This window comes from Triticum urartu, chromosome 1A, assembly GCF_056163025.1.
Source record: "Triticum urartu cultivar PI428250 chromosome 1A, HENAU_Tu73, whole genome shotgun sequence".
NCBI classification, from domain to species: Eukaryota; Viridiplantae; Streptophyta; class Magnoliopsida; order Poales; family Poaceae; genus Triticum; species Triticum urartu.
This window is the reverse complement of record NC_141873.1, coordinates 255,518,884-255,540,928: the sequence shown is the minus strand read 5'-3', so window position 1 is coordinate 255,540,928 and position 22,045 is coordinate 255,518,884. Positions and strand designations below refer to the sequence as shown.

Genomic DNA, 22,045 nt, shown 5'->3' with positions numbered 1-22,045 from the left:
GTCCTTGCCCTCGGGCGGACTGTTTGCTGCAACATCTGCGGCCTTCATTTTTGCCCAGTACATCTTGACGCGGGCAAAGGCCATCCGTGCACCTCCAATGCACGCTGACCGTTTAACGACGTCGATACACGGTACCGCATTAACAAGTCGTTGCACCAAACTGAAATAACTATTCGGAATTGGCTCAGTTGGCCACAGCCGGACCACGACTTCCTTCATGGCAGCTCCAGACACCTTATGGAGCTTGGCCCACTAGGCCATTTGTTCGTTCAGCAACGACGGACGCTTTGGCACGTTGAACTGTGACCAGAAAAGCTTCTCCACTGCACGTCCGTCTTGCGCTTGATAAAACTGCACCGCATCAGCGGCACTCTTTGGCGGGTCCAAGAATGAGTCTGGAGAACTCCACAATTGATTAAGCGGGGCATACTTCGGGTCGCCGAATTTAGTCTGTAATAGAAAGGGCTTACCAGCCGCTATCTCCCCAGCTTGCCGGATCTCCTCCCGAGCCGCTCTAGACTCGGACCGTGCCTCTCATGCCTCTTGTAAAGCCTTGTTGAGTTCGGTTGCCTTGGCTTTGTTATCCTTATCGAGTGATTCGCATTGGCTAGTGGCATCCTTCAGCTCTCGTGCCATGATAGATATTCTCTCCTCGCACTAGCGCCGAGCGGCTTGTTCGGCCTTTAACTCAGCAGCTGCCTTCTTGACAGCCGCATTGCTCACTCTGGCTTGCTCCTTGGCCAGGGCAAGTTCAGCCCGAAGGGTCTCAACTGCAGCAGCACCATCTACAATTATGCATGTCCCAATATATAATTTTCAGCTTCGTGCTCATATTAGTATACATGCATAAGCTGGCTGCCCCAAAACATACCTTGTGCCTCCTCAAGCCGCCTGTTAATAAGAGTAATGTCCTCATCCGCTGACTCAAGTTTCCGCCTTAAATCTGCAACTTCTGCAGCATGGGCAGTCACCATTGACATACTAGCCTGTTTTCAAATTAATCATGTCATTTCCTGAGCATATCTTTTGGATCCTCTGATCGCCTCCCTGTGGAAGCCGACCAGAGTCTCAGGGGATATTATCTATACACAGGCACATTCTGTATGTAAAGAGCGGTTAAGATATTACATTGCATACCTCAAAGCCTCTTAGTAGGCCCGTGAAGGCTTCATTCAATCTGCTTCTCGCGGACAGAATCCTCTCAATTACCATAACCATTAAGGTATGATGTTCCTCTGAGATGGACGCATCCTGCAACATGCCCATTAATGTATCCGGCACCTCCGGACTCCTGGAAGCGGCTGCAGGAGTACGAACTCCCTTCGAAGGGATATGTTTGCTCGACCCTAGAGTCGTCTTCGGCTGTAAACCGGATAGTCTGGGGCCTTTATTATTGGTCCCCGTAGGGGCCGCACACCCCGGACCCTTGATGACCAAAGTATCACCTTCGGGCGCTGCCTTCATTGCCCCCTGCGCCACTTGATGATCGGGGGAGACCCTCCGGGATGACACCTCGAAGTCGTCCGCCCTAAGGGGCGAGGAAGCATGTGGAGGCGTCTCGCTTTCCATCATCTCCGGAAGCAGGTCACCCGAGAAGGAGGACTGTTGAGGAAGACTGCGGGCCGGACTGCAAACATATATTTAAGATGTTACCCTTGTGACCTGAAAAGAACGTGATATGTCTAGAATACCCTTGTTCACTTACCATTCAGCGAAAGGCTTGTCCTTACAGAGGGACTGTGCGGCAACATCGTCTTCCGAACCCGAACCGTCTGACAGGTAAATTTTCCCTCTCTTGGAAGCCTCCACCTTCAAACCCTCGGAGGCGGTCCTTTTCTTCCATGGGGAGAAGGGATATAAGCTTCTTCTTCCCCTTAGTCTTCAAAAGAGGGAGTTATGGTCTCCCCGGACATAGCGTCCGGTGTAGCTTTAGAGTGGGAGCCACCCCTGGCCTTTTTGCCCTCCTCTTTATCCTACTTCGCCAGCACTTGATATGACGTCGGGGCCAGCATCCTTGTTAACACAGAATCCGTTGAGTCTTCGGGAAGCGGAGTCGAACACCTAATTCGTTCTGCCTTCTTTATCCATCCCTGGTCAAAGACGGGTTTCTCAATATACTGATACGGGATAATCAACTAAGTTGTGTTCAGGAGTCAAGTGCTTACCGAGGTATCCGAATGATTGCAGTCGAGGCCGATGTCCTCGGTTGTATCCGGCCACTGCTTTCGTGTCCCGAAGAATAACTTCCACATCCCTCTGTGCGTTGTGCCGGACAATCTACGCACCGGACACATCGTCATTGAAGCCTGGTTCAGGGGCTAGTGAGGGAGTCCTGGATTAAGGGGTCCACGGGCGTCCAGACTATGTAACATGGGCCGGACTAATGGGTTATGAAGATACAAGACAGAAGACTTCTCTCTGTGTCCGTATGGGACTCTCCTTTGCATGGATGGCAAGCTTGGCGTTCGAATATGTAGATTCCTTCCTTTGTAAACCGACTCTGTACAACCCTAGGCCCCTCCGGTGTCTATATAAACCAGAGGGTTTAGTTCGTAGAGGCAATCACAATCATATAGGCTAGACATCTAGGGTTTGGCCATTACGATCTCGTGGCAGATAAACTCTTGTGATCCTCATATTCATCAAGATCAATCAAGCAGGAAGTAGGGTATTACCTCCATAAAGAGGGCCCGAACCTGGGTAAACATCGTGTCTCCTGTCTCCTGTTACCATCGACCTAGACGCACAGTTCGGGACCCCCTACCCGAGGTCCGCCGGTTTTGACGCCGACAATGGTCTCAATGAGACAACCCACCATGTACTCCTACATGGCCTCTCATCGCCACCTTTACCAAAATGTGTTCACACACTTAACTCTCAATAGTAGGACATGATCACAACCATTCTAATTCATCCTGGATGAATCAGATATGACACAACTCTAAGCAATAGCAAGCATGGCATGGATGAATTCACAACATGGCTCAAGCAACTCCTAATCATGCTAAAAAGGTTTGGCTATTTACTATGACAATGACAAGTCATGCAAAGGAATGGGTTCAACTACTGCAACATGTAACAATTGAATCGGTGTTGTCCTAATGCAATAAATAGAGATCAAGAGCGAGAGAGTGGGATTGCATCAGAATGATCAAGGGGGTTTTCTTGCCTAGAAGATCAGCATGGGAGCATTGTTCCTCAGATAGGTAGTCGGTGCCACTCGCAGGGGCAGAACCTATTGAGAAGAACGGTTCCAGAGAGGCAATCAATATACATCAAATGCAACAATATGATGCATGATCATGACATGTCAAAATGCTATGAATGGTGCTAATGCATCTAGCAACAATTTGGATGAAGTACATTTGAATGAAAGGTTCAAATACAACTCCAATTTAAGCATTTTAAAATGACATTTAGTTGTTTTCACTTATACAGTAAATAAAAGTTGCTTAAATAGGCATGAAATTATTACAGATGGATCATTTGGATTTTTCTGATCATTCATATATAAATTATTTAAACACAAGCTACGGTTGATTTTTTGTGATTTTTCTAAGGTTAGTCAATTTTCTATAAATCATTTGTGATATATAAAAACGCCAGAATAATTATGATATCAGCAAGACGTAGCAGGTCGGCTATGCCGTCCAGGGTCAAACCTGACCAGTGGGGCCCACCGGTTAGTGGCTCATTTCACTAATAGTGGTGGAGAAATTGCCAACTCGGCAGTCGCTCGCAGGGCTAGTCTAGGACTGCTTTAAGTTCCGTGCAGCCCGAGATGTAGATGTATCCCACGCAACCAAACGGATGTTTTTCCCCGCGCGGGCTTGATTGGTGCTAATGCAGGCAACCAAACATGTATGTATTGTTTTGTTGCTCGCTAGACGGATATGCATTGTCGGCAATGTTTCACTTTGTAGCCTACTCGTGCTTGTGTGGTGTACAAGAAGTTGAAGAAGAAGTCCTTCACCGTCATGCATTGTTGGTTGAAGTTGAATGAGCAACCGAAGTGGAGCCTTTTCATTGCCAAGACCGCTGCCCAAGCAAACGAGAAAGAAAACGGTGACCATACCGACCCAATCCAAGAACCGCCAAAGAAGGTTAGAAGAAATTTACGAGGGAAGAAGTGGGAGGAGGAGAGGACGAATAAAGAAGGTGTGGCGGCCAAGCTGTCAGAGGGGTTCGGGGACATCTTGACGAAGAAGGAGGAGGCATGCGTGAAGCGCTCGGAAATCAAGGAGGAGAGGAAGGCGAAGAGGTTCAAATTGTTGATGTAGGCAACAGACAAGAAGATCAAGCTCGAAGAGAGGAGGATCATGATCGAAGAGAGGAAGGTCACGCTCGAGGAAAAAAGGGTGAAGATCTCCACCGATATGTCCATTTTGTATCATGTTTTCTTATTATTATTTATGATGTTTTTATCCATAATAATGCTTTTTGGAGTAATTCTAATGCCTTTTCTCTCATAATTTACAAGGTACACATAAAAGAGGGAGAATTCCGGCAGCTGGAAATCTAGACCTGGAAAAGCTACGTCAGGCCACCTATTCTGCACAACTTCAAACAAGCTGAAACTTCATGGATATTTTTTATTAAATATATGATGAATATTGGAGCAAATAATTACCAGAGGGGGCCCACCAGGTGGGCACAACCCACCTGGGCATGCCATGGAGCCCAGGCGCGCCCTGGTGGGTTGTGCTCACCCAGGACCACCTCCGGTGCCCATCTTCTGGTATATGTCATTTTGACCTAGAAAAAATAAGAAGAGGACTTTTGGGACGGAGTGCCGCCGCTCGAGGCGGAATTTGGGCAGGAGCACTTTTGCCCTTCGGTGGAGCAATTCTGTCGGGGGAACTTCCCTCCCGGAGGGAGAAATCATCGTCATCATCATCACCAACAACTCTCCCATCTTGGGGAGGGCAATCTCCATCAACATCTTCAACATCATCATCTCATCTCAAACCCTAGTTCATCTCTTGTGTTCAATCTTGTTACCGGAACTATAGATTGGTGCTTGTGGGTGACTAGTAGTGTTGATTACATCTTGTAGTTGATTACTATATGGTTTATTTGGTGGAATATTATATGTTCAGATCCAATATGCTATTTAATACCCCTTTGATCTTGAGCATGATTATCATTTGTGAGTAGTTACTTTTGTTCTTGAGGTCACGGGAGAAACCATGTTGCAAGTAATCATGTGAGCTTGATATGTGTTTGATATTTTGATAGTATATATGTTGTGATTCTCTTAGTGGTGTCATGTGAACGTCGACTACATGACACTTCACCAGATTTGGGTCTAAGGGAATGCAGTATGGAGTAGCAATTAGATGATGGATTGCGAGAGTGACAGAAGCTTAAACCCCAGTTTATGCGCTGTTTTCGTAAGGGACCGATTGGATCCAAAAGTTTAATGCTATGGTTAGAATTTATTCTTAATACTTTTCTCGTAGTTGCGGATGCTTGCGAGAGGGTTAATCATAAGTAGGAGGTTTGTTCAAGTAAGAACAACACCTAAGCACCGGTCCACCCACATCAAATTATCAAAGAAGAGAACACAAATCGAACCAACATGGTGAAAGTGACTAGATGAAATTACCATGTACCCTAAAAACACTTTGCTTATCATAAGAAAATGTTTTGGCATGTCCTTTGCCTCAAAAGGATTGGGCTACCTTGCTGCACTTTTGTTACTACTATCATTACTTGCTCGTTACAAACTACCTTGTTATCAAACTACTCTACTACTTATAATTTCAGCACTTGCAGACATTACTTTGCTGGAAACCACTTGTCATTTCCTTCCGCTCCTCGTTGGGTTCAACACTCTTACTTATCGAAAAGAGCTATAATTGATCTCCTATACTTGTGGGTCATCAGTCATCAATGCGGAAGACGCCAAGATATTGACCTTGAATATGTACTCTTTGGATGCCGACACAAGAATCATCGTGCAATCCATCCGCTACCAGATGTTGCAGCGGCAGAAAAATGAGTTGGTGACGATGGACTATGAGGACGCGAACGCGGAGGCAGAAGTTGCCAACGCAGCAGTGACGTCACCACCTTGATCGGCCAGCAGACGGCTAGGATTGCCGGGCCGACATGGCAAAAATGCACGGACCGCTGAAGTAATGTTCTTTTGGATTTGGGTAGGTAAGAACTAAGCATATTTGCTTCTTTGTTGTGATCGGGCTTACGATCCGGCGCTGATGTGATTTGAATTTATTGGTGGATATATATAGATTAGCATTGAATGTCGTCCTTCTTCATCCATGTTCGTGGACTGATCCTTTTGCCTATGGACAGGTGCGGCAGAAAATTTATGGATTACCGTTAAAGATGCCTTAAAGTAAAGTATAATCCCATTCTCAGCGTGAACAAAAACGGGCCACGAGACAAACAAAGTCTCCCAACGAGTGTCGTTGCGTGCACACAGTTATACGAAAGTTTTTTTTCATGGTAATACGTGTCTCATTTATATCATAAAAATCAAATTACAAGTCACGTAAAGACTGACATGACAAAACTAAAAAGATAGCAGAACATCGCTAAGTTTGACACCAACGTCCGTCACCTGTCTCCGGCACCACCACAGCAGCCACTAAAGAAAAAAAAATGATGAATCATCTCCTCACCTGAGCTCGACGCGGCTCCATCGCTGATATGCAGCTTTGCGGACCTCCAAGGTGGCTCATCAAAGATGAAGCCATTGCCGTTGAACGAATCAGACCGGGGCAACACCCCGGACACGCCATCAAACTCCAGATCTGACACCCCACCACGACTAAGACACCGAAGTAGGAAACCATACTTGCCATCCATCAACCATGAACCCAGCACACGTTCCGTCTTTCAGATGTCGTCGATGCAGACCACAATCTGCATCCGTTTCTGAACTACCTCCCAAGCTCCGCGCTGACGATGGAGCAGACGCCGTCGCAATGGCGGAGCCCGAGGACACAAGTCCACCACAAGGATGCCGTCGCCGTCACGGTATCCCTGCTTGAGTAGACTGGTTCCCAAATCTATCACCGACCATAGAGACGATCGCCTCGCCGGAGAAGAATCTGAAGCTTCTTTATTCAGCATCGCCGAAGCCGTCGCCGAAGCCAAGGCGTCGAATGATCCAAAAACCGAAGCTATTAGGGCGTGTTCTGAACTCCTCCCAACTCTCCCAACTCCTCAAATCCAGCTTCCCAATGCAGCTTCTAACTCCACATAGCGATTTTGATCCCGTTCGGCAGCCACGCTAGCTTCTCTCATCGCCAACATGGGCTGGCAGCATCTATGGCCCGTCTTAGCACCATATTGGGCCGGCTCGAACCAGCCCATAATGGGCAAGCTCGAGAGATGAGGGGTACCGATTCGTTGAGAGGAGGACCGTACCGCTTCGAGTTTCATTTTTTCTATCGAGCGAGGGGAGGTCGAACCGGTACGTAACTTGACGGTGGCAGGTCGCTGTAAATAAGGGGAACTCCAACTTCATGTTTCGGTGGAGCTGGGCCAATCGGGCTCTTCGTTTTTGCACTACGCTCTGGCTAGCTTCTCAGAAGTTAGCTTCTTGGAGCCCATCCGTTCGGCTCGAAATCATTCGTGGAGTTTGTGGAGTTGGAAGCTGAAGGAGTTCAGAACAGGCCCTTAGGCCTCTAAACCTAAAGAAAAACGACCCGCACACGCGGAATCCGGTGACACCTCTCACGACCGACGACCAAGATATCGCCTGCGAAGGAGAGCCGCCGGAAAACGGCGTCAGAAAGTTGGCTCTCTTGGCGGCGACGGCTAGGGGTTTTGGTTGCTAGCCAAACGCCCAAACCCGCTACATCCTCCAACCAGCACACCTTAAGCACCGGAGATAACAACCGAAAGATACAAGTACGTACGTAGCCGTAGTATCATATGCCTACAAGGATACGGTTTTAGACACAGACGCATGCCGAGTCACGTGACATGATCGATCACCTCACCTGGAGCCTGGAGAGGCCGGCCGGACACGTTAACGCCGTAGTCACGCAGACAAAAGCTACGTGCCGGCCGAAGCGACACACGCGTCGCCAGGTGTTGCATGACGCTAGTATAAGACGCAGTACGTATACCTGGTCTGGTTCTCTGCCGCAGCAACAACATTATTCGCCCCACCAATCATACATCCCGATTTGTATTAAAAATCATCATTCATCACTCCAAGTCAAGAAACCAACCCCACCGCACCGCGCCGATCGGGTCGGGAACCCGTCGCGTTCACCGCAACGAGCCAGAAACGCCCACCCCGACCCGACCCGATCCAGCAGGCAGGCAGGGACAAAGGCGAACACCACCCGACCCATACCATTCCAGACCCCCGCAGACTGGCGCGCATCACCATTTTCCACCCGGCGCGCGGCCGGCTGTGCCACCGCGCCACTTGGACCGGACGGAGGCTCTCGGCCCCGCGCGGCTCGTTGCCATAAACCAGCCGTCGCGCCCCACCTCACCTCTCCTCTCGCCCAGTCAAAGCCAGAGAGCACCAGCCTCAGCCTGGCTGGCGGGCTGTCTCCTCTGCCGCTGCCGCCTTCCCCTCCGCCTCTAAATCCTCCGCCCCGCCCCGCCTGACCATCGACTCGACCGGCGCCGAATCCGGGACGGCGCGGGGTGATGGGTGTGTCGCCGGTGTCGCCGGGGGGCAGCGGCGGCTACGAGTGCTCCTTCAAGATCCTCCTCATCGGGGACTCGGGCGTCGGCAAGAGCAGCCTCCTGGTCAGCTTCGTCGCCGCAGCCAACCTCGACGACGACATCGCGCCCACCATCGGTACGTCTTCTTAGTCTCACTCTCACCCCACCACCACACCACGCCACGCCACGTCCAGTCCGATCGCTCTCTTGCTCTGCTTGGTACTACCAGACTAGTACGAGGTTCAGTGTACGCTCGTCGTATTGCTTCGGAGTATATCGTGTGGTGGCAGTAGGTAGCGGATTAAGGGCACCAGCGATTCCGCCCATTTCGGTGAACGAGACCTTTTCCTTTTAAGTTTTAATTAATGCCCGAGCTGTTCTCTGCTTTTGATTCTGCTGAATTGTCTCCACTTTCTTCTTGTTTGTTGGCGTTGGCCAGGGCTGGGAGTAGTACCATATGTCCTTTACAGTTGGTCTTATATGCCACTAATAGGTTGGTCCCCATCAACCCAAATGCTTAAATGCTGAAGCTAGTATTTGGGAAGATAGGGAAAGCGATCCATGCTTGTGCAACAAAACCTGATTGCGCACTAAAGAAAAATTAGTACTCCTACTCAAGCAACCCTCTCAGAAAAGTCATTTGGACAATTTTACCTTGCACGTAATCTATGGGAATGGTCCCAACTCGGTGCCCTTATGTATTTCCTTCCCGCCACTATGTTTTCTCGCCAGTTTAGTCTTATGGCCTATGGGTGAACTCTTTGTGTTATGCAACTCAAGATTGTGTGAGAGACAGTATGTCCTGACTGGGTCAAGACCTGGCTCGTACAATTTGAAGAAAAATAATTATAGCCAACTCTAGTCTAACCCTTAGGCCCGAGACAGCAGTGCTGTTATGCTTGTGCATGCAGCTCTATATACTACAGTACTATGATTTTCACACCATCACAATTTTATTCTATAAATTGCACGCTCTTTTGGATTATATACTTCACATGTCTTATAATTTTGTTTCACATTGATTGCCAGGAGTTGATTTCAAAATCAAGTTTCTTACTGTTGGTGGAAAGAAACTGAAGCTGACTATATGGGATACTGGTGAGTTCACAATTTCCTCTCATTCTCCGACTGTTCAAGTATGGTCTTTCGCAGTAGGAACTGGCACAAATAAGTCCTAACTTCAAGTAAGCGGTCGTGTATGCAAGACTTTTATGTTCCAAGAACAAGTGGTTGGAATTTGCTCATAGAGACGCAACAATGTTTTAATATGCCAAAAACTACCAGGAGTTGCTACAAGCACCAACTAGAGCAGAAAATAGCAATAAAGATCATCTCAGAAAAAAGATAGACAATAAGCATGGAAAATTCCTAGATTTAGCTTGCTAGTCATCTTGCCCTCCCATCCTTCTCTGCCATCATTACTTCAAGCATTTATAAGATACTTTATTATTTGGGTGCACCCATCATGTTACTCCCTTTCTCCTGACATCATCTCGACCAGAGGTTCCATCCTTATGAGTTTATAACCCCACTCAGTGCTGTCCTAAAGAATAATTTAGAGCTGCACCATATTACCTACTCTTCACGACAGTAGTACTACTGGAAGGTGTCTTAGTTATCTGTAAACAGAGTAAATTATGACATGGTGTCTACAATATTTTAAATGTTCTACAAGTCATTTTCTGTTGTTTTGCAGCTGGCCAGGAGAGGTTTAGGACAATCACTAGTTCTTACTATAGAGGTGCTCAAGGAATTATTCTAGGTAAAAAAAATGTTCTTAGTTGTTTTTGAGTTCTTACATATACTGTTGTTCTAAGATGATGTCAAATTTTCTCACTCGGAGATTAGATATTCGGGATATGCCATAGAACTTTTTAGGTTGGTCTATTGAATCGTTCCGTTAATATACTCACCAGTAGGTCAGCTACTTAGTGCTACATTATGTAGATCATTTTTTTCTGTAGCACAGTTTTCTTGCATTTCCCTTTGTATTCATGATTTCTCCATTGATGAACCCAAATCAACTCTGTTACTTGCAATGCATGGAATTATGAGAAGTTGGTGACCACAAGGATGCACCCTTCCATCAAACGAGAAATATTTTTCATTATTTTGTGGATACTTCTTTCTATGTGTATGCATGGACAATCTTATTAGTTAAGAGTATCTTATTTACTCATGTTTGAGCGCCGCTAGGCTAGCGGCTTCTGTGCTCGCTCAGCCCACCTGGGTTTGAGGCTTGGCCTCTAGGCGGTGCCTCATTGTTGTTCTTCTAAATAAAAAAATGCCACAGGTGCTAGTGCATGCTGGTCAAGATTTTTTTTATTGCTGATGTTTTGATCAGTGTAAATTATATATCTAGCGAAACGTGGAACCTTTGATCATACTTCACAATAATTTAGTTGCTACTAATCACTTGGTCATGGCGAATATGAAAGCATGTGCTTAGGTTAACGATGGCAAATATTGATTAGCTTGTGTAGTGCTAAATTATCTTGAGAATTATGGTCCTTTGTGTATTATGTTTTTCATGCTATAAAGTGGATTAAGGTCTAATATCTTATAGTATTTTACTCATAGTATATGACGTCGCGAAGAGAGAGAGCTTCACAAATTTGGGTGATGTATGGACTAAGGAGATAGACTCAAACTCATCAAACAAAGACTGCATAAAAATGCTTGTTGGAAACAAAGTTGATAAGGTACCATTTTTTTCCAAATAGAAATTGTTATTTTTCCTGAATATTTTGTTCCAAACTTGTTATTTCTTTCCAAACCTAAATTGCTTTTTCTACACAACTTTATATCAATTCAGGAAATCACTCATGGGTCAAGTAGACATAGATTCAGTTGTTAGCTTTAATTTTGATGGTCCCATCTTTGCAGGATGATGAGAGAACAGTCACAAGAGAAGAAGGTCTTGCCTTCGCACAAGAATCTGGATGTCTGTTTCTTGAGAGCAGTGCAAAAACTCGAGAAAACGTCGAGAATTGTTTTGAAGAACTTGTGCTAAAGGTAAAGACTCCAGAGATACTGTGCCCCACAACCTTAGACTCTAGAGTCTTTTATACAATTAAGATGCAAACACATGGGAACACAACTGAAGAACTTAGTTGCATTTTCAGTTTCGTGGTTGCTTTTTCTTCAAGTAGGCAAGCCCCTAGCTACATGAATCACAAACAGACTCAGTTTTGCCGTCGTGCAGATCCTTGAGGTTCCAAGTCTCCTGGAGGAAGGCTCGTCATCGGTTGTCAAGAGGAACATTCTGAAAAAGCAACAGGAAAGTCATGCAAAGTATGGTGGTAGATGCTGTCAATAGATCCATGACGTATGATTGAGCTCGCTATCTATGGTCATCGTATCGCAGGCAAGTTCGTGATACCCAAACTGTAGGTTCTCGTTGTACATGAGTTGTGTCTAAACAACCTGTGAGTAGAAAAGGTGGGGAAATTGGGGAAAGTAAGTACAGTACTCCCTCCGTCCCATAATATAATAGCGTTTTCGACACTACACTAGTGTCGAAAACGCTCTTATATTATGGGACCTAGTGTCGGAAACGCTATTATATTATGGGACGGAGGGGTTAGTTTGTAAGGTTATGGAGAGTGGTTAAAATTGGTTTGTACAAAGGGAACACAATGTCTATTCTTGCTGTCTAATTAGGTATAATTTGCGCAAATTGCTTTGTCCCGGGGATGAGACAGACCTTCCCTACTTTCTTGATTCTTGATGTTAGCGACTGTTGCATGGACGGCACTGAAGGTTTATTGTCAAGATGTGCGCATTCTGCTCTTTTGATAATTCCAGCAAACAAAAGATTACCCTGGAGGGTAGGCCCTTGATGAACAGGACACTCCTGGATGATGCAAGCCAAAGGGCCAGGGGAAGTAAAGAGGCCATCGTTTCCTTCGTGCATTTTCCAGATTTCCCAGCAAACAAAGATATGTCCATGGAGCGTTAGTTTTTCAGGATTCAGCCACAGGTGCCGAAGAGCCCAGGGGTTATAGATCAATGTTTTCGAGCCAGGAGTTCACTTGACAGTGAAAGAAATTGGAAGCATTACTTGACTAAACTGAACCCTAACGGCAAATTGATGTTGGATTTTTGCTCGGCATCTTTGTTCCACTTATGCTGCTGTGGAGGCACAGCCTATATTTAAGCGGTTGTAACATATGTGATTTTTTGGTTCAAGTGCCAAAGGCATCAAGTGCTACCTTTTCCGTTGGATGTTTTGTCAGAAAAAAAGAATGTCCAATGACAGATTTCATATTCTAAAAGCACTTTATTATTAACTGAAAAAACACCAACGACTGCAAATCCAGTGATGAGAATCAGTAATTCATGGGCAACATTATTTGTCGGCTTAACGAGAAAGTGGTCTTGAGACAAGTATTCTGTCTTAGTAACGGTGAATGAGATCGCCAAATGCCCCAGGGTTCTTCGAGTAGTGATCAATCTCAGCCTGCAAAAAGATAGAACCAAAGATGTTAGCCACGCTCGTGCTTTCATTATATTTCTGAAAATTCTGTCGAGTTATATCATGTGAAGAAAAATAATACTCCCTCCAATCCATAATAAGTGTCGTGGTTTTAGTTCACAAATTTGAACTAAACCACGACACTTACTATAGGTCGGAGGGAGTAACTTACGAGTACTAACCTTGCGCACAGCGATAATGGCTGTAATAAGCTTATCGCCGATTAGCTCATGCAAAGTTTTGTCTGCAGCAAGTGATTCTACAGATTCCAGAAGGTCCTGTGGTAGCCTTTTAAGTTTGGTAGCATAATCTGCAGGATTTGATTCTGGAAGAGACACAAGACACATGTGACATTTGCAGACAGTCTCTGAGGAAACCAAAAGCTAGTCGGCAGAAAAAAAGTTACAATAAAATAATCTAATTCCAGACATATAACATAACATTTTTAGGGGCATACCGGATCCATTAGGCACATAAGGTATAGTAATGTGTTAGATTATTGATTAGCAGTTTTAACGATAATGAAGAACTCCGACTTCTTCTCACTACATTGACACAGCATCTACCATGTCTCAAAATCTCATCCAGTTGACTCGCAGCTCAACAAACAAAGATGACAAATCTGACTGAATAGTACTAGCCTGATGTGGCTTTCCTTTTATCAAGCTAGGAATTTCATTTTGATTTGATATTATGTGGGCATAATACATGTGCATTGTGTCTATGTCATGATGGTTTTTCCCAGAATTTTCAGGACCTTTAGATGTGTTTTTCGACAACTTTCTATCATGGTGTACATGTTCCTGCAAGGATCACCGCACATGCTCAATATGTTCCTAGGGCATTTTCAGACATGGTAGGACGACAAATATGAGTAATGCATGAGAGTAAGGTAAAAAGGTCAAGCAATGAAATTCTTTTCATACCAATTGGTTCAGGCAACTTAAGGCCTTTCCTAAGTCCATCAATCCCAGCAGCGACAATAGCAGCAAGCCCCAAGTGTGGATTTGCGCACCCATCAAATGATTTAATTTCGAAGTTGCTGACCATGTCGAGAGGCACACCAGGTGGGCATGCGGTTCTCAATGGAGCCTCCCGGTTTTCTTTCCCCCAGCATAGGTAAGCTCCACTCCATGTATTTGGCTGAATTCGATCGTAGCTACATATAGAGAAGCCAATAATGACGATCGTTAAAATGGCTACTTTGATGTTCTGGCATTTCTCCAACAAGTAGCAAACTGTGTTATCCAGATTCAAGATAATAAAAATACGTTGACATCCTCTAAGTACCAGAGAGTATGCAAGAAAACAAGTACCAAAATGAGTTATCAAAGTTATTATCGAACTAAGGCGTATTCTTGGAAGCTTTTCTGGAAGATGTTACCTGTTAGGGTGAGGAGCAGTAAATGCCAAGATTGATGGAAGATGATGGTATACTCCAGCAAGGAACTGTTCTCCAACGTTTGACATTCCATAGTGGATGTATTCATTTGATCCCATAAAAACATTCTGATCATTCTTCCATAAACTCAGATGCACATGGGAGCCCGATCCAATATCATTCAGGTCAGGTCTGTGTCCAGCAGAACAAATCATCAGCTACCAGAAAGGCAAGTTTAACTTGATTGACAATTTTTTTTTTCAAATCACACATGTTTGGTGATCTGGTACTGCTAAAACCTAATATTTACATGATGCATCAGAGTATAACATAGGAATATCAGCAACTGGAAGTTTTATTTGATCAACTGTAGCTCATTTCAGTTTTCTTCTAATCTTCCAAGTAAATATTCAATTCTTTCACAAGCCAGTAATGTTGTCTGGATACACTGTCTGGTGTTCATGTATGATTTGCTGTTAACACAAAACAGTGTACGCAATAAACTTCCAACTATAAAGCATGCTAATGTAAAAACAGAGTGTAGATCCATTGACTTACTTTGGAAGAAACGTTGCTATCAACCCATGCTTTCGAGCAACAGATTTAATAATCTCACGAGCATATATCAAATTGTCAGCAGCAAGAGTGCACAGGACATACTTCAAGGCAACCTCGAACTGCCCTTTTCCAGCTTCGGCATGCAGCTTTTATATTTTTTGAGCAAGAAAGTGGATGTAAACATGGAAAAAACGATCGATCAGTAAGTCATGACATATAATCAAAAAGGTAAACAGTTTGATATGTAACATCACGAGTTTTGACATCTTTTTGGTGGTAAAATAACGTCTTACCTGCTCAACCACAATATTTGCCACTTTAAGAGAAGAATACACTTCTTGTAGTATAGATGAGGCACCATCAAATGATGAGGTTGAGCAGTAACTGCTATTATCATATGGAACCCAACGCTCATGTCCCTCACTGTAGAGTTTTTAGATTTGGGTCACATAGAGAAAAACATGGCCTTTAGCATAATTTATTTTGCAGAGTCAGGAAAAGCTACCTTACTAATTTTCTGCGGAGATAAAATTCATTCTCAAAACCTGCCTTCATTGTCTACAAAAAACAAACAACTAAGCATAAATACAAAAACTAGTCCACATACAGAACTCATGAGACAAAAATGATCGTCACAAAGTTATGTAGGCAAAATTCTGGGTTTATTCTTACCACATTGAATTCATCCAGCAGAACTTTTGTGACTTTCCTTAAGGCATATCTAGGACAGTATTCCCAGGCTTCTCCAGGCCTAATTTGCATGTCAGCTATCACCATTTCCTCACGTGTTGACCTTGCAATGTGAGTACACTATCATTAGTTCAATGATGCCTTAATAAGTTCAGAGAATTGACCTACTGTTAACAAACAAGAAACTATTCATATACGTACAATACTAAGTTATGGGATTCTAAGGGATGGTCCGATACAAAGTACAGAGCAAGCGTTAAATGAATTAACTTTACCATGGGAGTCTCAAAAGTGTTGACATATCTGGCATAAGCCTGATCTCGCCTACACCAGTAAGGTTTGTTCCATCAGCTGGGCCGTCACAGAAGGAAGTCATTCCCATTGATGCAAAAGTCAGGCCGACACCCTTATTCCTTGCAATCTCATAAAACCTTCCGGCTGGGACAACCTGAAAGTGAAGTTCTATTTTCTCAAAATTGGATTGGTATTAGCAATTCTAAAAACAATGCCGTTGTTCAGGTGGGTGAACTGACCGTCAACACAGTCAACACCATGCAATTATCAGTAGTTTTATACATGCCAAGTTGACCATCTACTGAAACGGAACAACTTGTATGCAATCTTCAAACAAAGTTCATGCTAACTATTGTGTCTACTTGGTAGTTTATTTAAGACAATTTTCTAAAAGAGAATTTTTGGTCCACGAAAAAAGAGAGAAATGATCAGTGAGATTGTGAGAAAACTACATCCATAATGTAAACAATGCAGCATGTGCTTACGCGGCATCTATGTTGGCCTGAAGCATCATTCCAGACGATGCGAACAAAAAGCACATCTTGCTCAACACAAGATGATGCTATCCTATTGTCAGCTATCGTTTTCTGGTGAATTGACCCATTGGCAACGTTCAACTTGTACAGATCCGATGCATTTCTTCTAAAGATGTCCTCAACTGCATCTATAGCTTCCTGAATGCTAAGATCACCATCTTCACATGCAGCTGATAGGACACGGTAAACAACATCACGTGCCCTCCTGGATCCTGCAAATCAGTACAAACTATATATTATCACTTAAAATCAACAACTAAATGGACACGCTTGTGTGGTTTTCAGATAACTTTCCTTATGTGCACTACTTATTTATATACTCCCTCCACTACAAAATACATGCCGCAGTCTTCAAGATGTAACTTCGACGCTATTTTTCATATGACATATGTTAGTAAAAAAATTGAAATTATTTTTTCATGAACTAAACAACCTTTTGTTAATTAGTTGTCAAAGATAGAAAGGGTTGACTGTACAATTTTTAGGAAATCATGTTTTGGAACAGAGGTAGTATATCTGAAGGTCTAGATCTTGTGCCAAATCTGTCTGTTCTTTTGTATTTTTATATTGGTCCAAAAGTTTGTTTTCCTACTATGAGAGGATACTATTTAAACTACTTCATTTATGATAATATAGCTAACGTTTGTACTGACGTACAATGATCTCTCATCATCTTATGAAAGGGTTAAAACTGATTATTGTACCTAGATAGTATGTCTCCGGAAAAGCATATCCATCTGAACTAAACATGACCTGCCAATGGTTAACAATTAACAAATAAAAATATCATGTGCATAGTATCTCCAGAAGCAAAAGAAACTGAGAATGAACATATGTGACTGACAATGAGACATACATCAAGAGTGCTATTAGAGAGGAAATTGAAGAGTAACTATTTCAAACAAGATAGTAAATCAGATGCATTGGAAGAGCAAAAATAAGAGAGAGATTCTCAAACCTAAAATAAAGTCAACAGTAATCTATATTAAGCAACGAATACTGCTCGGACCTGGAATCTGGGACCATGTGTGCTGTAATTTTTCGTTCAAGAACATGGACGTACGTGTGTAGTAATCTCTGTGTCTAATGGTCTCCTTCCAGTAAAGAAAGTGACATTTTGGGATACGTGCAGTCAAACTTTCTTGACTTTGGCTATTGATATCTCTATGACTATTGAGGGTCTCCAAATGAACATATGAAAACAAATATATGAGTATATTCATCTGAGGAAGTATTTTTGTAATATTATAATGTTACTAAATCTTATCAGTAAACTGCATTATCAATGTAGAGTTATGGAGATCACGTCAGTGTCCACAATAGCAATCTTTGTCACTGGAAGGAGTACTATGGCAAAAACGTAGATGTGGTGGCACAGTGGAGGATAATACGTTATTGAGTTGTGGAGAATATTAATTAGTTCAGTTTTTCTGCACCATGGAAAAGCAAAATCTGTTTTCATATTAATAACTTCTTCAGATTCTATATAAATAATTATCCATATGACGGATATGGTACCTTGTTTATGGGAGCTAGCTCCAGAAGCTCTTTAAGTGATGAGACCATTCCTTGAACACTTAGTTTTGGAATTGCCAAACCAAAATCAAGATAGACCTGTTTGCGGATTGTGTATGATGATTAACATAAATCAAAACTGAATAGGTGAATAAATGCACAAAGACGAGGCTCCAACCTGGGAGTAAACAGATGCAAGATAGGATGCTTCCTTAGAATATGGATAAGAAGCATGTAAAAGGACTAACTGACACTTGGTGAATCTTTCATCCTCAAGAACAGCACGGAGATGTAGAGGATTGCACTTCCGCAAGTCCAGGTCTTTATCTCCAAAGCTGAAATTGTGTAGAACATGTATATACTTGAGATATTGACATGACCAGACAGGAAAGTGCTTTCACAAAATCTAAAATGCCAGTCATTACCCTGTGTGAATCTGCATTGGTAAGTGACACTGCACAGCAATATCAAGACTACGAGTAAATAGATAGTCGATGAGGCTCTTATTTGTAATCCGAAGAGGTCTTTGCCCTGAAAAGTATGGAGTATAAGCAGAAAATAGATCTTAAAATCATAGGTTACATGTTTTATCTGTTTACACATTTCTCCCTCCCAGTAGAGAAAATATGTTCACCTGTTAGCTCCTTACGAAGACCATCCTCTGCATCTGTCTTGCTAACACATGGATCAATCTCTAAGCCACTTCTGTATGCAGCAATGCTTTTCAACCCAACAATTTTGCTGGCAACTGTGAGAAATTAGTCAAGGATGTCCATGTAGTTGAAAGAACAAACAGAAAAAAACAACCAGTTTGTCCCAAATAAAAAATTCTGGAGGATATGATTTGAGCTTAGCCACAAAAGTTTCAGTGAATGAGTCCAACGTCCAGCTTGATCCACTGAATGAATCCTGAAAGAAGTAACTAATTTCATCACTAGCTAATCATAATCTTTACCTTGATACAGTATATTAGAATAAGTTAGCAACTGCAAAGGAAATACGTCAGCATAGAACTGAATCATAATCTTTACCTTGATACAGTATATTAGAATAAGTTAGCAACTGCAAAGGAAATACGTCAACATACAACTGAATCATAATCTAGTTATTGCAAGGGTGGCCCAAAAACCCTTTATCATTGACTCGAGAGAGGGAGACTCACGTCGTTAATAATCGTCTCCGCCAGCCATTCGATTCTCAGAACTCTGCCAACTGTGGGAACAAATTCCTTGTGGGCTTCCAGCTCAAGCATTTTATCAAATGCTAGGCCATCGTCCACGAGGATCGCGGATATATTGGCAGCTTGGAAGCATTTTGAGCTGATAGACGACAACCCTTGGGCCTTTCTGAACTCTTCCACCTTGTCAAGCGAGGCTTCACAGCCGTACAATGCGGCGATGTCCTTGATGCTTCTCTGCATTCAATGATATTTCAAGGATGTCATGAGTTGCTGAAAATCTATCCTTAGATACCATGCAATAATTGTGGAATAAGCAACATGGAACAGTATTCCTATTTCTAGACAGAAGAGCAGCATTTGGAAATTGGAACCACAGAAAAGTTACTGGCACGTAAGAGATGGACAGAGCACTGAACAGATGGCCCACATCACATGACGGCGTGAACATCTTAAGCTGAGAAGCAAGAAGCATGCCAAATAACCCCAGCACCTCCCATGGGTCCAGCAGCGTGCCATTAAAAGCACACACGCCCATCCATGGAATGGACCTCACAGCAGGGCAAAGAGACGGAGCAAAAGGTCTACTGCACCCCACCGCACTGCACCCCACCATACAATGGCGATTGGCCAAAGCAGGCATAAAGCTGGCGATCTCTGCCGTGCCACCAGTTAAAGGAAAAAAGACGAACTCATTCATCCGCATATTCTGCCCAGTCAGTAGTAACTAACGGATCGAACATGGTGTCATTATAGACATTAAATAACTAAATATGGACTCATTATCATGTGCCCTCCAAAACCACCAGCTATGCTTGAAGTATGTGTTTTCTTAATCTTACAACATCCCGCGGTCTTATTTAGAATAAAAATCATGCGATATGCCACTTAAATATTTAAATTTTAGTATACTGTTTGTACTTAAGTATGTCTAATGATAGTTTATATGCGTACATGTTTCGAATGTCAAAAATATAGTTTCTCTATATTATTTACGTGATTAATATATAATCCACATATTTATGTATAGTTTCTCTAAACACGTGCATGGTATATTCATGCGCATTTTCTACATATATGCCGCATCATATATGTAAACAGTGCATGATCCGTGTTAAAAAAAAAGTGCATGATCTAGTGGAATGACCAAACCAAGATTTGAAAGCAATGATAACATTGACTAGAATGATACATTTCCTTATTTTCCTCCATGTTTTAATGGCACTATAATTTACCTCCTTATTTGCCAAATGGAAAGTCCATAGTAGCCCTACATAATCATTGACAACATCTTACCCCCACAAGAGGTAAAAGTAATACTATTAGCCATGGGATCATGTGAATGTAAGGGCTCATATCGATTTGGGCCCATCTTGAAAGAGCGACAGAATTTTAGAGCACATGGCCTATTTGTAAATCAACCCGTCAACACGTATAGGACCCTGATAAGACAGGCCAAAGTACACCTAACTAACTCTATGGCCGACACAATCTAGCACACACTCCACTGACTTTGGAAAAAGAAAATGTTGCGATCTCGAGCAGGATGCAAGCAAGACGGCGCGGTGGAGGATGGCCAGCCGGGGAGTGGATAAGCACAGCGGCGGCGTGAAGCGAAGCAAGCGTGCGTGTGGTCAGTCAGTCGGTTACCGTAGTACAGTAGTACCTTGAAGGAGAGGGAGTGAGGAGCGAAGGCGAGCGCGTCGCCGTCGGCCTCGGAGAAGCAGCGGAGGAAGGGGAGGGAGGAGGCCGTGTCGACGAGGTTGTGCGCGTGCGCGTCCACCGCCGGCGTCTCCTCCACCGCGCGTCGCAGCTCCGCGTACCTGGCCTCCATGCTCCGCCGCCGGTCGCTCGCTCGCTCGCTCGCTCAGCCGGGGAGTGGTGGGAGATTTTCCGGGGGCGGCGCCTTCTTGTTTGACCGTGGGAAACCCCGAACGATCTTGCGTGTCTGGGAACGGTGTATTGTACTATTGCAAATGGAGACTCGGAGGAGAGAGGGTTTTTTATGCAGGAAGTGGGCGCTCCGCGACGCAGGCGCGGCACAACTACCGGTCAGTCTACTCCTGCCGCTGCTCTGCTCGGCTCGGCTCGGCTAGTGACAAGCGGGGGTCGATGTGGCGATGGAATGGGAGGCTGCCTGTCCTGTGGGACCCACTTGTCAGTTGAGCTAGTGGTTTGGTGGACGTGTACTCTATCTTATTTCGATGAACGTGTTATCTATCTTCTAGGCAAACATTGCCACAAGCATTTATTTTTTTATTTTTATTTTTAAAAGAAGAAAGATGAACAAATGTGTCTACATACATACTTCATCCTTTCTGATTTATATGGCTCAACTCAAACATCTCACCAAGGATAGATAATGAATGATGGAATAATTTTGATATTTTGCAAAAATACTCAATTAATGCGCTCGTTTTCATCAAACAATTGTGTGAACCAATGCATTAATTGCAATGCATGCATGCATGACCAATAAATGACTAAAACTTTTACTACATGTATGGCCTCTTTTGGTTCATAAGATAGGATTATCATAGGAATAGGAATCTTGTAGGAAATGAGATGACATGTATCTCAAATCTTATAAGTAGGAATAGGAAACAAGATATCATTTGGTTGACACCAAAAGAATTTTCCCATTGAGTCTAGGCTCTTTTTTATTTTTCTATGAAATATGGAGGATAGGAACCAATCCTATGTAGGAATAGGAATCCATTCCTATGAATCAAAGGGCTCTAAAGGAAAAAAATCCT

The 22,045-nt window shown here is 43.6% G+C and overlaps 2 protein-coding genes across 4 annotated transcripts; one reads left to right on the top strand and one right to left on the bottom strand.

The window, feature by feature from the left end:
* Window positions 1–8,369: 8,369 nt before the first annotated feature.
* On the top strand, window positions 8,370–12,883 carry LOC125555675 (ras-related protein RABC2a-like). 3 transcript variants are annotated; one of them, XM_048718559.2, is made up of 7 exons: window positions 8,370–8,797; window positions 9,691–9,759; window positions 10,358–10,423; window positions 11,242–11,363; window positions 11,548–11,676; window positions 11,867–12,028; window positions 12,398–12,883. In XM_048718559.2, the coding sequence occupies exons 1-6, from the start codon at window positions 8,644–8,646 to the stop codon at window positions 11,978–11,980; spliced, it is 654 nt and encodes a 217-aa protein (XP_048574516.1). In that variant the 5' UTR covers window positions 8,370–8,643; the 3' UTR covers window positions 11,981–12,028; window positions 12,398–12,883. The 3 variants fall into 3 exon arrangements, with proteins under 3 accessions (XP_048574516.1, XP_048574511.1, XP_048574507.1); XM_048718554.2 differs by having other exon boundaries at window positions 8,371–8,797; window positions 12,469–12,883; XM_048718550.2 differs by lacking the exon at window positions 12,398–12,883 and having other exon boundaries at window positions 8,372–8,797; window positions 11,867–12,340.
* A 40-nt stretch (window positions 12,884–12,923) lies between these two features.
* NODGS (nodulin/glutamine synthase-like protein) lies at window positions 12,924–21,274 on the bottom strand. Its single transcript, XM_087518088.1, has 18 exons — window positions 20,956–21,274; window positions 19,275–19,526; window positions 18,955–19,021; window positions 18,747–18,863; window positions 18,538–18,643; window positions 18,291–18,447; window positions 18,116–18,211; window positions 17,302–17,350; window positions 16,547–16,809; window positions 16,043–16,215; window positions 15,750–15,870; window positions 15,583–15,635; window positions 15,371–15,500; window positions 15,078–15,223; window positions 14,523–14,711; window positions 14,065–14,297; window positions 13,321–13,463; window positions 12,924–13,123 (listed from the first exon to the last, which is right to left on the bottom strand). The coding sequence occupies exons 1-18, from the start codon at window positions 21,121–21,123 to the stop codon at window positions 13,061–13,063; spliced, it is 2,526 nt and encodes an 841-aa protein (XP_087374214.1). The 5' UTR covers window positions 21,124–21,274; the 3' UTR covers window positions 12,924–13,060.
* Window positions 21,275–22,045: the final 771 nt, after the last annotated feature.